The sequence below is a fragment of the Talpa europaea genome (genome assembly GCF_964194135.1).
Source record: "Talpa europaea genome assembly, chromosome: 5".
Lineage (NCBI taxonomy): Eukaryota > Metazoa > Chordata > Mammalia > Eulipotyphla > Talpidae > Talpa > Talpa europaea.
In genome coordinates, this window is record NC_140071.1 from 3,462,014 (window position 1) to 3,474,211 (window position 12,198).

The 12,198-nt window shown below is 55.0% G+C and overlaps 1 protein-coding gene across 2 annotated transcripts; it reads left to right on the forward strand.

The window, feature by feature from the left end:
- Window positions 1–233: 233 nt before the first annotated feature.
- On the forward strand, window positions 234–10,872 carry CCT5 (chaperonin containing TCP1 subunit 5; the record flags this gene model as incomplete). Of its 2 annotated transcripts, XM_084232858.1 has the most annotated exons (11): window positions 234–338; window positions 3,854–3,914; window positions 4,384–4,548; window positions 5,535–5,733; window positions 6,451–6,643; window positions 6,726–6,875; window positions 7,365–7,484; window positions 8,106–8,291; window positions 8,779–8,916; window positions 9,256–9,436; window positions 10,745–10,872. In XM_084232858.1, 11 exons carry the CDS (start codon window positions 234–236, stop codon window positions 10,870–10,872), a joined length of 1,626 nt encoding a protein of 541 aa, XP_084088984.1. The 2 variants fall into 2 exon arrangements, with proteins under 2 accessions (XP_084088984.1, XP_084088985.1); XM_084232859.1 differs by lacking the exon at window positions 4,384–4,548.
- Between the last annotated feature and the right edge of the window lie 1,326 nt (window positions 10,873–12,198).

The following is a 12,198-nucleotide window of genomic DNA, read 5'->3' on the forward strand; positions in this document are numbered from 1 at the left end:
AGTTCGCTCCGCCTCTTTGAACTCCCCCCACAACTTTCTGAAAGATGGAAGTTTCCGAGGGCGGCCGGTTCCAGAAGGTGCTGTCCCGGCGTTAAACTAGTCCCGGCTGCGAAACAAGTCCCCGCGGCCTGCTCTGCGCCTGCGCGAGCGCTGCGCCCGCCCGCGGGGGGAAGTGGCGCGCCGGCTTCCGGGGTGGGCTCCGCCGGCTGGGAACGGAGCTCCGCGGCAGCGCCATGGCGTCCGTGGGCACTCTCGCCTTCGACGAGTATGGGCGTCCTTTCCTCATCATCAAGGACCAGGACCGCAAGTCCCGTCTTATGGGACTCGAGGCCCTCAAGGTGCGGGGGGGCCCGCGCGGGCGGCGGGGAGGCGGCGGGCCCGGGGGCTCTGCGCCTGCGCAGTGTAGGGGGAGCGGCTCCGCCATGTGCTCCGGGGCGGCAGGCCGCGGGGTCCCCTCCCCTCGCGCCCGCACCCCGTTCCCTCAGGGCAGGAGAGGGCGGCGGAGTAGCCTTTGGCCCCGGCCTGGGGGCGCGGGTGGGGCCGCAGGGCCCTCCGCGGGGTGGGGCCGCCTCGCGTCCCGGGGGTGGGCGCTGCGTCCCCCGTCTCCCCGCTCGGGGGCCGCTCCGTGGGGCGCCCCGCCGTGACCCCCACCCCTGGGGGCCTCTCCGTGGGGCACCCCGCCTTGACCCCGCCCGGGGGCCGCTCCGTGGGGCGTCCCCGTGTGGGAGGCAGCGAAGGCATCGTGGGCCCACTTCTGGGCCTCCCCTTGGGGTACCTGCGAGCGCCCTAACGGAACGGGGGCGCCTCTGTCACGGCTGACAGGCTCAGTCGCTTGCGGCGTGGGCGCGAAACGCCGTCCCCGAGGAAGAGGCCACTGTCGCCGGGGCAGGGCGAGCGCCGCGGGGTGCGTGGAGTCTCCCGTTGGGGGCGGGGGTGGCAGCCGCAGCATGCTCCGGGGTTCGGTGGAGACGGCCTGGAAGGGGGGGGATGAGCCCTGCTCCGGGCCGGGAGAGGGAAGCGCTGGCGCAGGGCGGGGCAGGTTGCTGGGCTCAGAGCTCCTGGGCTGCGTGGGGCGCGGTCTGCGCTCCGGCGGCCCCGGGATCAGGGCTACCGGCGGGAAGGAGGATCCGTGGGGGGCTTTGAATCACCAAGAAAACCTGCCGTCCTCGGCCTCGGTGTTTGGGATGGGCTGAGAGCACGGTGAAGGCCGGAGGAGGCCTGGGCGTGCGGCGAGGAGGGTCGTGGGCTCGCAGAAGCACTGGCAGGGTGGGCGGGAAGGGGGGGCTTTGAGAGTCCACCGACTTCTTTAGGGTTTGAAGTGCAAAGACTGGGCCTGGGCCTGAGGTCTCCTGACTAGCTTAGTATCTGTCAGGAAGAGTTGCTGAAACTAAAACAGGCCGTTCTTCATGGACTCTTTTTTTTCTACTTGAACCTCCTCTGCAGAGGGTTATGATCTAATGCCTCTGCACGCTGGAGACAGAAATGAGAAGCCATAAATTCAGGGGTGGCCTGTCTTGCAAATTCGGTTTCATTTTTCAGCTACAGGACCGGCCAGTACCCCCACCCAGCATAACAGCGTGGACACTAGAGGTTATTTTGCAGCAGCTCCTGTGTTTACTGCTCAACAGCATTATGTCGGGCAGGCTTCACCCCCTGAGATAGGTGTTAGTTTAGCGACTTTTATGGAATTGAAAACCAGGCCCCAGAGCACTTAAGTAGTCTCCTACACTCATACAGCTAATAAAGAAGTGGGTGTGATTCAAGCCCACCTCTGTGTGGCAAGTGGTCTGGGACAGGGTCTCAGCCGTGGCACTAGTAATATTGAGGGCCAGGCCAGTGTCTTGTGGGAGCCTTGCTGTGTAGGATGTTTGTCGTTTTGACCATGGGTAGACCGTTCCCTGACAGTCAGCATCAGCCAGTAGACAGCTGGTTGGACAGACTGAGTCAGATGATCCTAATTGTGCTCATGTAGACATGTCCCCTTCAACTCAACCCATCAGAGATACAGCCTCCATGCCAGTCTCAGCCTCTCCCCGATAGTAACTACCAGAAGTGTCTCCTGGAGGATAAAATTCATCCCTGATTAAGAACCACCTGCCTGTGATTATTGTCCTGTAAGGACTCCAATATACAGGCAAGGCAGTGGGTGTTTTAAGGATTACAGGTATTTTCACAGCCCAGATGAACTTTGTGTCCTGTTACCCACCGTACGGGTGACTACGCAGAACGTGTGCGTTCAAATGGCTTTTATTTTTTTTTTTTTTAATTTTTTTTTATTTATTTATTTTTTACAGAGGCATATTTATTTATTTATTTGTTTGTTTGTTTCTTTGTTTATACATGCACTGGGTACAGTCAGAAGCGTGGGAGGGTGAGAGAATTCACCAGAGCCAGAGCAGGGAGCAGAGCAGGCAGAAGGACCAAAGTACACTGCTGAGGGGAGCAGCGGGTGGCAGGAGAGGTCTGCGCGCCATGTGGGACCCTCCTCCGGTGGCCGGGGAGCAGCCGGGGATCGAACCGGCGCCGCAGAGGTCGCCAGCAGCTTCGCAACCCAGCGCTCAACCGCTGCGCCACCGGGGAGGCCCTCAAATGGCTTTTAAAGGCGGTCAGGATTTTGGAGGCTAGAGGCCCTTCTGCCATCAGTGCTATGGGGGTTGAAAGACAGGTTTGGGGGATTAGCAGAGACCATCCTCTGGAAGGGGTCTAGGTCTCAGATTGTGAGGGAGCTTTCAGGAAAAGCAGAAGTTTTAGACTTGAGCGTGCACTGGGAACTCGTTTGGGGACTGATAAGTGGAGTGTTTGAGGAAAATGGTTGGGTTAGCTCTAGGTGGGATGAATCTGAAGGATAGCGATAGGAGGTGGAGTAGGAGTCCCTGGAATTCCATAGGTTCTTGCCTCCTGGGTTGGGTTGGTGATGGCGACGATGAAGACATTTGGAAGGAGAAAAATGGGTCTAAAGGAAAGGATGGTGGCGGGCTTCTGTGCCCTTCAGTTTTGTTGCCGCTGGCAGGTGACAGGCAGGGATGACCCTCAGCGTACGCGTCATGGCCGGCTGCGAGAAGAGTCTCTATAAGGTGCTGTGTGCTTGTGACTGGACTCATCGCCCAGTGTGCACCTTGCTCGGTGGTCTGGTCAAGCCTCCGTGCGAGGGCCTGCCTCCCAGACGGATGTGCTGAGGAGCCAGGGAGAGAACAGCATGCACCATGCTGGGTTCTGCTTCTTTTCCATAAGAATTGCCACCTGGAATGCAGACCAGTCCAGCCCCTGTGGATGGCGTTTTCTCCAAACATTGAAAATAGATGTTTGAGCCAGCGCTTCCGCGCCTCGGTATCTGCACAGTGCAGCATGGGGGACTGTGTTGAGCGAAGTCAGTCAGGAGGAAGATAAACTGCAGGTGGTTTCACTTACGTATGGACTATAGAGGAAGGAAAAAAGGTCAGAAATAAAAGGCCAAACCAGGAGCAAACCCTGGAAATCTGACTGTAGAACTGAGGCTGCCGGAGGGGGTGGAGAGGGAGCAAGGCAGGAGAGTGAGCACGGGGCGGGGCTGTGGGTGTTGGGGGGGGGGTGCTGGGACCTGAAGACAGATCCTGTACCCGGAATCTTGCGCGCGGTGTTATGAATAAATGCTGTCTCGGGAATGAATGAATAAATAAGTCAGAAAAAGAGTCGTGCCGTAACTGGTCGTGAATGTTAACACGTGGGCATATTTTTCAGCCTGTCTGTTGCATCTCAGTGTAGACGCTTTCAGAGACAGGAGCCTCGGGGTGATTTTCATCGCTGTCAGCTGTGTGCTCGTAACGGTTACAGTTGTGCGTGACGTGAATATTTGCTTTCTCGTTGTTCCCCGTAGTCTCACATCATGGCGGCAAAGGCTGTAGCAAACACAATGAGGACTTCTCTCGGACCAAACGGTAAGAGTCTCTCGTTCTTTGTTTATAACAAAATTTTTTAATTCTGTAAGTGGTCAGTACAGCCGCTATAGCAGGTTGCAACATGGAAGGGCAGCCTCCTCCCGCGGCGGGGCCAAACTCCTCAGTGAATTCCAGGCTGTTAGCATATTTGTCGTCCCCGAGTGTGTGCGCTTCCAGGTCAGATCCCCTCCCCGCGTGACAGTAGCGTTTTCCTGATCACCGTGAACCCTTTTTTGTTATTACAGTAGCTTCATGGTGATGTTCTGTGGCGTTTTTGCTATTTCCTTGGTTTTAGGCATTGCCAGGGCTTGCTTTATGTTAGTGAATCTAAAATGTCATTTTGGAGATAGTCACTTGAGTTTTTATTTATAGTTTCATAGCTAGCAACCGACTCAAGAAGTCCAATTCCTTGGTATAGATTGCTAAGTGTTTTCACCCAGAGCCATTCTAAACATCGCTGTCTTCCTAGGGCTTGATAAAATGATGGTGGATAAGGATGGCGACGTGACTGTGACCAACGACGGCGCCACCATTCTAAGCATGATGGACGTCGATCATCAGATTGCCAAGCTGATGGTCGAACTGTCCAAGTCACAGGATGACGAAATTGGAGATGGAACCACAGGAGTCGTTGGTGAGAAAAGGCGGGAGATCCTTCTTGTTGAAGAGCTGTTACAGGCAGTCCCTGCTGAGCCCGCTCACTCAGAACCTGCTCTCAGGAGACGGGTGAAGGCACATTGCCAGGCCAGCACCCCTGTCCCCCAGGCTCAGCGATGGAACGAGGGGCTGGTTAAGCTCTTCTGGTAAAAGGAGCCAAAGAGACAGGGCGCTAGCTGTGACCTCTGGCACCTGATCGGTGCCGGGTGTTTGGTTTTTAAAGCTGAAAGGATGTTTGAGTCGAGGGGCTGGGGGCTGTGTCTTCCAAACTAGTGTCCTCTCAGTGTGGCGTTCCTGAGGGTGTCAGTTCTTGCACACTGAGATAGGATAACGCACCTGCGCTTAGGGCTGTGTGCTGAGCTCTTCGGGGGTGACCCATCGCGGTTCCCGGGACACACTCTCAAATTGCTAAGCACAAAGTACTGTGTGCAGAGAAAGCCAGTGTGGCCAAGTGGCCGTCATTAGTAAGCTAGGGTTCATTTTACTGTTCCGGCATCGTTTCTGAAGGTCTGGAATATCTGAAAAGTTGGGGGAGATTAAAGAATGATCAAGTATGAGTTGCTTTATTAATCAGATATCGCTGAGCACTATCTGGATGTACTTGGGGTGCAGCCAAATGAAAACAAGCAAAGCGCCTCATCTCTGGCGCTAGAATAAACATTCGGTCCTTTGTCACCAGCACGAGTTTCACTAAAAAGTCCCTGACCCAGAAGCATGACGTTTCCCCCCTCCATCATGTCCTTGGTTAACAGTCTCTGCACCACTCAGAGTCTAGACCTATTAGACCTTTGCTGGAAACAAACAGGAGGCTCCCTTTTTAAAAATTAATTAGGTGGCCTCACCTCTGAGATACTCTCAGCTTAATTCTGGAAGCTTCTGTTTCCAAAATAGCATCTAGTTCTGATTTCACTACAAATACGGTCTTGTGTGTCCTGCACCGACTATGTGCCCTCTCTCCTGCAGTGCTGGCCGGCGCACTCCTGGAGGAAGCCGAGCAGCTGCTGGACCGCGGCATCCACCCCATCCGCATCGCCGACGGCTACGAGCAGGCTGCCCGCATCGCCATCGAGCACCTGGACAAGATCAGCGACAGCGTCTACGTCGACGTGACGGACATCGAACCCCTGATTCAGACTGCCAAGACCACGCTGGGCTCCAAAGTGTATGTCTGCTGCTCTATGGGTTGGCCCTGCTCTCTCGGGGCTCCCTGGGTGCCGAGCGTGTGTGGGTCTTCACTGCGGGAGAAGCTCCGGTCCCTGGAAATGGCCACGTGCATTTACCCTGAAGCAGGACACTCAGTCACCTGCTTAGGAGGATGACGATTTCAGTTCCACAGTTATCTTTTCTAGATGACAGAAAGTTGTAGGCATTCAGGCACTGTATTCAAGTACTAGCTTTCCCTTGTGGTTTTTCCTGAGTGAACACTGAGTTTAAGCAGTCTATTCAAGTGTGCGAGTTTTCCCAAAAGGCAGCTTCCCCCTCTGCAGGCTCAGAGCCCTCAAGGTCCGGTGACGGCCGCTCTGCAGTCCTGAAGAGCAGGCTCTACGTGTGTGGTGTCCCACTTGGGGCTCGCTTGGCCACGTCTGTAGTGCAGGGAGATAGTGCATTTCGGTTCATTGGTGAAAATAGAGATGTGATTTTTTTTCTGCCATCCTAGTTATGTTTCTCTTTGGGGTCCCGGGCGCCCAGGTGAGGACGGGACTCCCTGCCTAAGAGCCTTCAAGTGCAGGTTGAACGAGACCGAGCACCCTGCGTTTTATAAGCCGTCACTGGGTGACACTGTGGTGCTGAGTGCCAGAGTTGCCGTTTTCCATCTCCTTTTCTGCTCTTGTCGCGACTGTTTTCAGTGGACATGAAAGAATGTTTTGGTTTTCTTCAGGGTTAACAGCTGTCACCGGCAAATGGCCGAGATCGCCGTGAACGCGGTCCTCACGGTCGCCGACATGCAGCGGCGAGATGTCGACTTCGAGCTCATCAAGGTGGAAGGCAAAGTGGGCGGGAGGTTGGAGGACACGAAGCTCATTAAGGGCGTGATCGTGGACAAGGACTTCAGTCACCCGCAGATGCCGAAAGTAAGTCGTCACCTTTCACGGTGCTACGTTGTTTCTTGACTGTTAAATCCACCGGCTCCAGCATTTCTCTTTTTCCTGGCAGCAAGTGGAAAACGCAAAGATTGCCATTCTCACGTGTCCATTTGAGCCACCGAAACCAAAGACAAAGCATAAGCTAGACGTGACTTCTGTAGAAGATTATAAAGCCCTTCAGAAATATGAAAAGGAGAAATTCGAAGAGATGATTCAGCAGGTACGCCCTGGTTCTTGGCAAAACGCATGGGGTGGGTGCTTTGGGTGCTCTGGCGGGGCCATGGGGGAGGGTGACTTGCCTCTGCTTCAGTCTTCGTTCCCAAGGACAGGCCACACCGGTAGAAGCGTGGTAGGAAATGTGTGTCACGAGACTGCTTCAGGCTGGTGTGAGTGCCACTGCCTCCTGGTACTAGTGACAGTTCGCTGGTTTCCAGGGGTGAGGGTGTTACGGATGTTTGGTTTTACTTCAGCATGAATTAACTAACTTTTAAAGCACAGTTTGACCAAGGAGGCGATTTCTGTGATGTTTATCATGCAGAATTTGGGCTGACAGAGTCCACCTGTTTCCTTTCCAGTCCACTTTTTCTTCTGATGTTTCCCCCTCGCACCCCCAACTGTGCATCTCACCCTTTTCTAGCCTGTTTTCAAATGTGAGCGTGTTAAGGAGTCTTATTTCATATTAACACAGTTGTGGTCTATCTTTTCCCAGATTAAAGAAACTGGCGCCAACCTTGCTATTTGCCAGTGGGGCTTTGATGACGAAGCAAATCATTTACTTCTTCAGAATAACTTGCCTGCGGTTCGTTGGGTGGGAGGACCTGAAATCGAGGTAGGGAGCTCCTTGGGGAAAGGCTTATGAACTAGGGGTTGAGCTTACGATGAAGTTGTGGATTTGGGGGTTTCTTGGGTGTGCAGCCTTAATAGCCACGTCCCACTCAGCCCTGTGAAGGGGGAGGAGGAGCTGGGAGAGGGAGGGTGCTAGGGCTCCTCTTGTCATAGTCTGTGCTGTGTTTTCGTGCTCCCACAGCGCGTTGGGGTGTTTCCACGTGTCACCTCACAGGGCCTCGTTGGCTCTTGGAGGCAGGAAGGCCCATCTGCCCCTTCTGTGTCAGCCCATCGCTAACAGCCTCCCAGCCATGGTCTGCACTGCAGACACCCCGGCCTTTGGTCCTCCCCACAGCCAGGTTTACAGCAGGGCAGCTGCAGAGCTCTGTGATCGCAGAGCACAGTTGGCGAGACAAGGTCAAGAGATGGGGAGCTGTGCAGCAGGACGCCGGCTCTTCAGAACCTCTTGCTTTCAGCAAGACTCCACAATATTTCGGCCAGAGGGGGACAGCAGGGGTGGATAGGGTCATAGAGCAAGTCGGCACATTGGTGGTCTGATTTTGAAGATTGGCTGTCCCTGGGCTTATTCTCTCCTTTCTTCTCCTTCATCGTCTGCCACGACCAGTTGATCGCCATTGCGACTGGGGGGCGCATCGTCCCACGGTTCTCAGAGCTGACCGCTGAGAAACTGGGCTTTGCTGGGCTTGTGAAAGAGATCTCATTTGGGACGACCAAGGACAAGATGCTGGTCATCGAGCAGTGCAAGAACTCCAGGGCTGTGACCATTTTCATCCGAGGAGGAAATAAGATGGTGAGCGTTCCGTGGGATGTGCTCCCCCGATTCCAGTTTGCCCTTCCCCAAAACACTTATCGGAGACGCAGTAGCATACGATGTGAGATGCTAAAGGTCACGGCCACTGTCAGTCCCAGGGGTGGAAATGGGGGCGTGGGGAACAGCTGTGCCGGCCTCCACCCCCGGGTGTCAGTGCCCCTGCACAGCACTCCCAGGGGCTTTCTTGTCAGTTTGTTGGCCGCCTTCACATGGTGGCGTCCTGCAACAAACCCCGGGCTGTCTGTTCGGTTATTTGGCTGGTTTGTTTAAACTGTATTGTCGGGAGGAGAGAGGGCGGGTGACGGCAGAATGTAACCTCCAGCCTGCGCTTGCTTGTAACCAGGATGGGGTGAACGGTGGGGCCAGCCAGTGCCCAATGAGCACTTAGATTAAACCAGAGGTGCCAGGCAGCAGGATGGGTGCAGAGATCACAGCCATGTTGATACAGGCAAATCTGTGTCCCTAGATCATCGAGGAGGCAAAACGATCCCTTCATGACGCGCTGTGCGTCATCCGGAACCTCATCCGGGACAACCGCGTGGTGTACGGCGGAGGCGCCGCGGAGATCGCCTGCGCACTGGCCGTGAGCCAAGCAGCAGACAAGGTGAGTAGCTGCACGGCCTGAGCGTGCCTCCCTGTGCCCCGGGGTCGGATGCTGGTCATCGGACACTGGCCCTGAGCCTTGACTGTGGTGGGTGAGCTCTCTGGTCTTTGAACGAGATTTGAAATTCAAAGTCCATCCTAAGAGCAGTAAGAGCACGTTGTCTGACTGCTTTCGTGTGTGGCTTCGTCCTCACTCATTGGTGACTTTATGTTGTGGTGGATTCAGAGTAGTCAGGGCAGCCCAGTCTTAGAATTCTTGAGTCTTTCAGAGTATGTGATTGAAGTGTCGGCTTCTCCGCTGGTTTTCCCGCCCCCACTCACCCAACGCCCGTGCCCGCAGTGCCCCACGCTGGAGCAGTACGCCATGCGCGCCTTCGCCGACGCTCTGGAGGTCATCCCCATGGCCCTCTCGGAAAACAGTGGCATGAACCCCATCCAGACCATGACCGAAGTCCGAGCCAGACAAGTGAAGGAGGCGAACCCTGCTCTCGGGATTGACTGCTTGCACAAGGGCACGAACGGTGAGCGGCCACCGTCACGCGGGCTGGGCTGGTTCACGCCGGGTCCCCGCGTCCTGGGTGGGAGGCCGGTGGGGCGTGCTGGCCAGGTGGGGTCTTCGAGATGCTTCACACGCTGGGTATTTGGGTCCTGAACTTGAGTGTTCGATCATCTCGCCTCCGGAGCAGCTTAGACAGCTGGAGTTCACTTCTGTGACAAGCTAGTGTGCTTACGCCAAAGGTGACGTTCAGTCTCTAGTTTTAAAAAATAATTCCCAGGTCAATTTTTTTTTTTTTTTTAAGAAAACTGTATTTGATTGCTGTTAGATGTTATATTTTTAAGATTTTACTTATTTATACAAGAGCTGGGGTACAAGCCAGGAGTTCAGGAGGGTGAGAGGATTCACCAGCGACAGAGCAGGGAGAACAGGCAGATTGACCAAAGTGTACTGCTGAGGGGAGCAGCGGGCGAAACAGGAGAGGTCTGCCGCGCCATGTGGGTTGCTCCTTGGCCGGCCAGGAATCAAATCCACGCTGCAGAGGGTGCAGATAGCTTCACAGCGTGGCGCTCAACCCGCTGCGCTACCGGGGAGGCCCAACTCACTTTTCTTCACACAAACACCTGTCACAGTGGCCTCAGGGTGTTGTGTAAAACAGCTCTGAGGTCGGCTTCTAGCTGCTTATTCCTAGCATGGCCTGTTGGCCAGGGGTGTTTATAATTATAAGCGTGGTGTGACTGAGCTGCCCCGTCAGCATCTGCTGAGAAGGCAGTACCACCTCGGCTTGTTGAAAGGGCAGCCCCGTCGTTTCTGTTCTAATTTGGCCGAGTCTGAAGCTCTATGATCAGTCCCAACCGCAGACTTGTCTGCTTTTACTGAAGAGAGTAGGTCGGGCCTTCTGCAGTTTGCACCCCGGGGGTTTCATAACAGCCACCTCTGACGGGTAATTAAATTTTTTTTTTCAACTTAAAGGAGTGATTATGCTAAAATGTTACCATTTCTAAGTCTTTCTTGAAATTAGTTGTAATTTCAGGTACAGATTGCAGGTTTGCTAAATTGCTGTGTCGGCTGCCGGGTTGGGAGGTATGAAGTGTCCTTGAAAGATGTGATCCTAGCGGGCTCCTGACACTTCACTGGTGGTTGAAGAGAGGTCCTCCTCCCGCCCACCCCAGCTCTCTGGTGACCAGGGTCAGATTCCAGGTGTCCTTCAGATACAGATACAGCTGGCACTAGTCACCGCACAGCTGAAGTTTTACTATGATCCTGCAAGGTGGAGAAAGTTGCCGGTACAAATGTGTGTGCTCTCTCAGGTAATAAACTTGTTCTTTCTCAGATATGAAGCAACAACACGTCATAGAAACCTTGATCGGCAAAAAGCAGCAGATCTCTCTCGCCACTCAGATGGTTAGGATGATTTTGAAGATTGACGACATCCGTAAGCCTGGAGAATCTGAAGAATAAAGAAGAATCTAGAGTAATTGTAGTAAGACCTGCTGCTGTGATTGGATGGTGTCCCGTGCTACATCTACAGTTATTTATTGTTCCATCCTCCATTAGCCGCTTGAGATGCTGTAATAAAAAGCTGTTTGGTAACTGGCTTCAAAGTCCTCTGATTGTGGGGGTGCTGTCCCCCGGGCTGTGTGACGCTCTTCAGGTTTTAGTGAACCATTCATTGTAATAATCAAACGCCATAATTGGAGAGAGGTTGAGTAGGATTTGTAAGACCGCTTAAAACACCTTACAAAACGCCTTTCAATGCTGTACCATCAAATGGAGGACCCTTCGGTTGTAGGGCTCCCTGCGGCGGTGCATCCCCACCAGGCGACTGGGGGGCCCTCAGTACCTGCCAGGTTACAGGCGCGAGACCTAGGCGGTTTCTGCAGTTCCCGGCAGCCGCTCTGCAGGGTCCGCTTTGCTGTTTCTGGCCCTGGCCCACCCTGAACACAGCCAGCTGGTGTCGCGTGCCACCTGCAGCCACTTGGGAGGGTGTTCTCCACTCCGAGGGGCAAAGCAAGGAGGGTGAGCGTGGAAAGCGAGGAAACGGACTGAGCAGGAGGAGACGGCTCACGGTCGCCACATGCAGGTAGTGACTCCCTGCTGAGGTGACAGAGGCCGGGGGGAGCCAGCCCTTCCAGACACCGGGGAGGTGCGCTTCTCGTGCCTTAGGTAGGTGGTCCCCGGCCTGCATCCCGGCGCGAAGCAGCAGCTGGGGCAGACCAGATGCCTGACTCCAGGCTTCTCATCCCCGATGCTGGGTTGCCTCCGTCTGCTTGCGTCTAGGTGTCTGGATTTTGTGGAGGAATGTTGGGAAAAGGTGACTAAGGTCACTGCCACCCGAGGGAGGATTTGCGGATGGGACTCGAGAATGAGGATATGCCAGTTGTCTCACGGGGCCTGGGTGATGTCACAGGGTTACCTTCTCAGGAGAACGCAGGCGCTGGCCGGTGCTGACCGTCGGTCATTGTCTCTACGTTAGTGCTCTGGCGGGTTCACTGAAGTGGAGAGTGGAGTAAGTGCCAATGGTCTTCATTTCAGTGTTTCTGGAACACGGCTCCGTGTCGGAAGCGGAAACCTGAGTGTGTTCCTGGGGTGCATTCCATCCTCCTGCGGGTGGGAGCAGCCCGCCTCCTGGCGGGGCATCAGGGCACGGACTCTGGGTCTAGAACCCGGTCAGACAGACCCGCTTACAGCAGTGGCACTCACGGCCGGTGCGTGGTGGACAGACGTCCAGCCAGAGAGGAGGCGGCCCCTCAAACACCCTGCTTCCCGGAACGCGTGGCTCGCAAG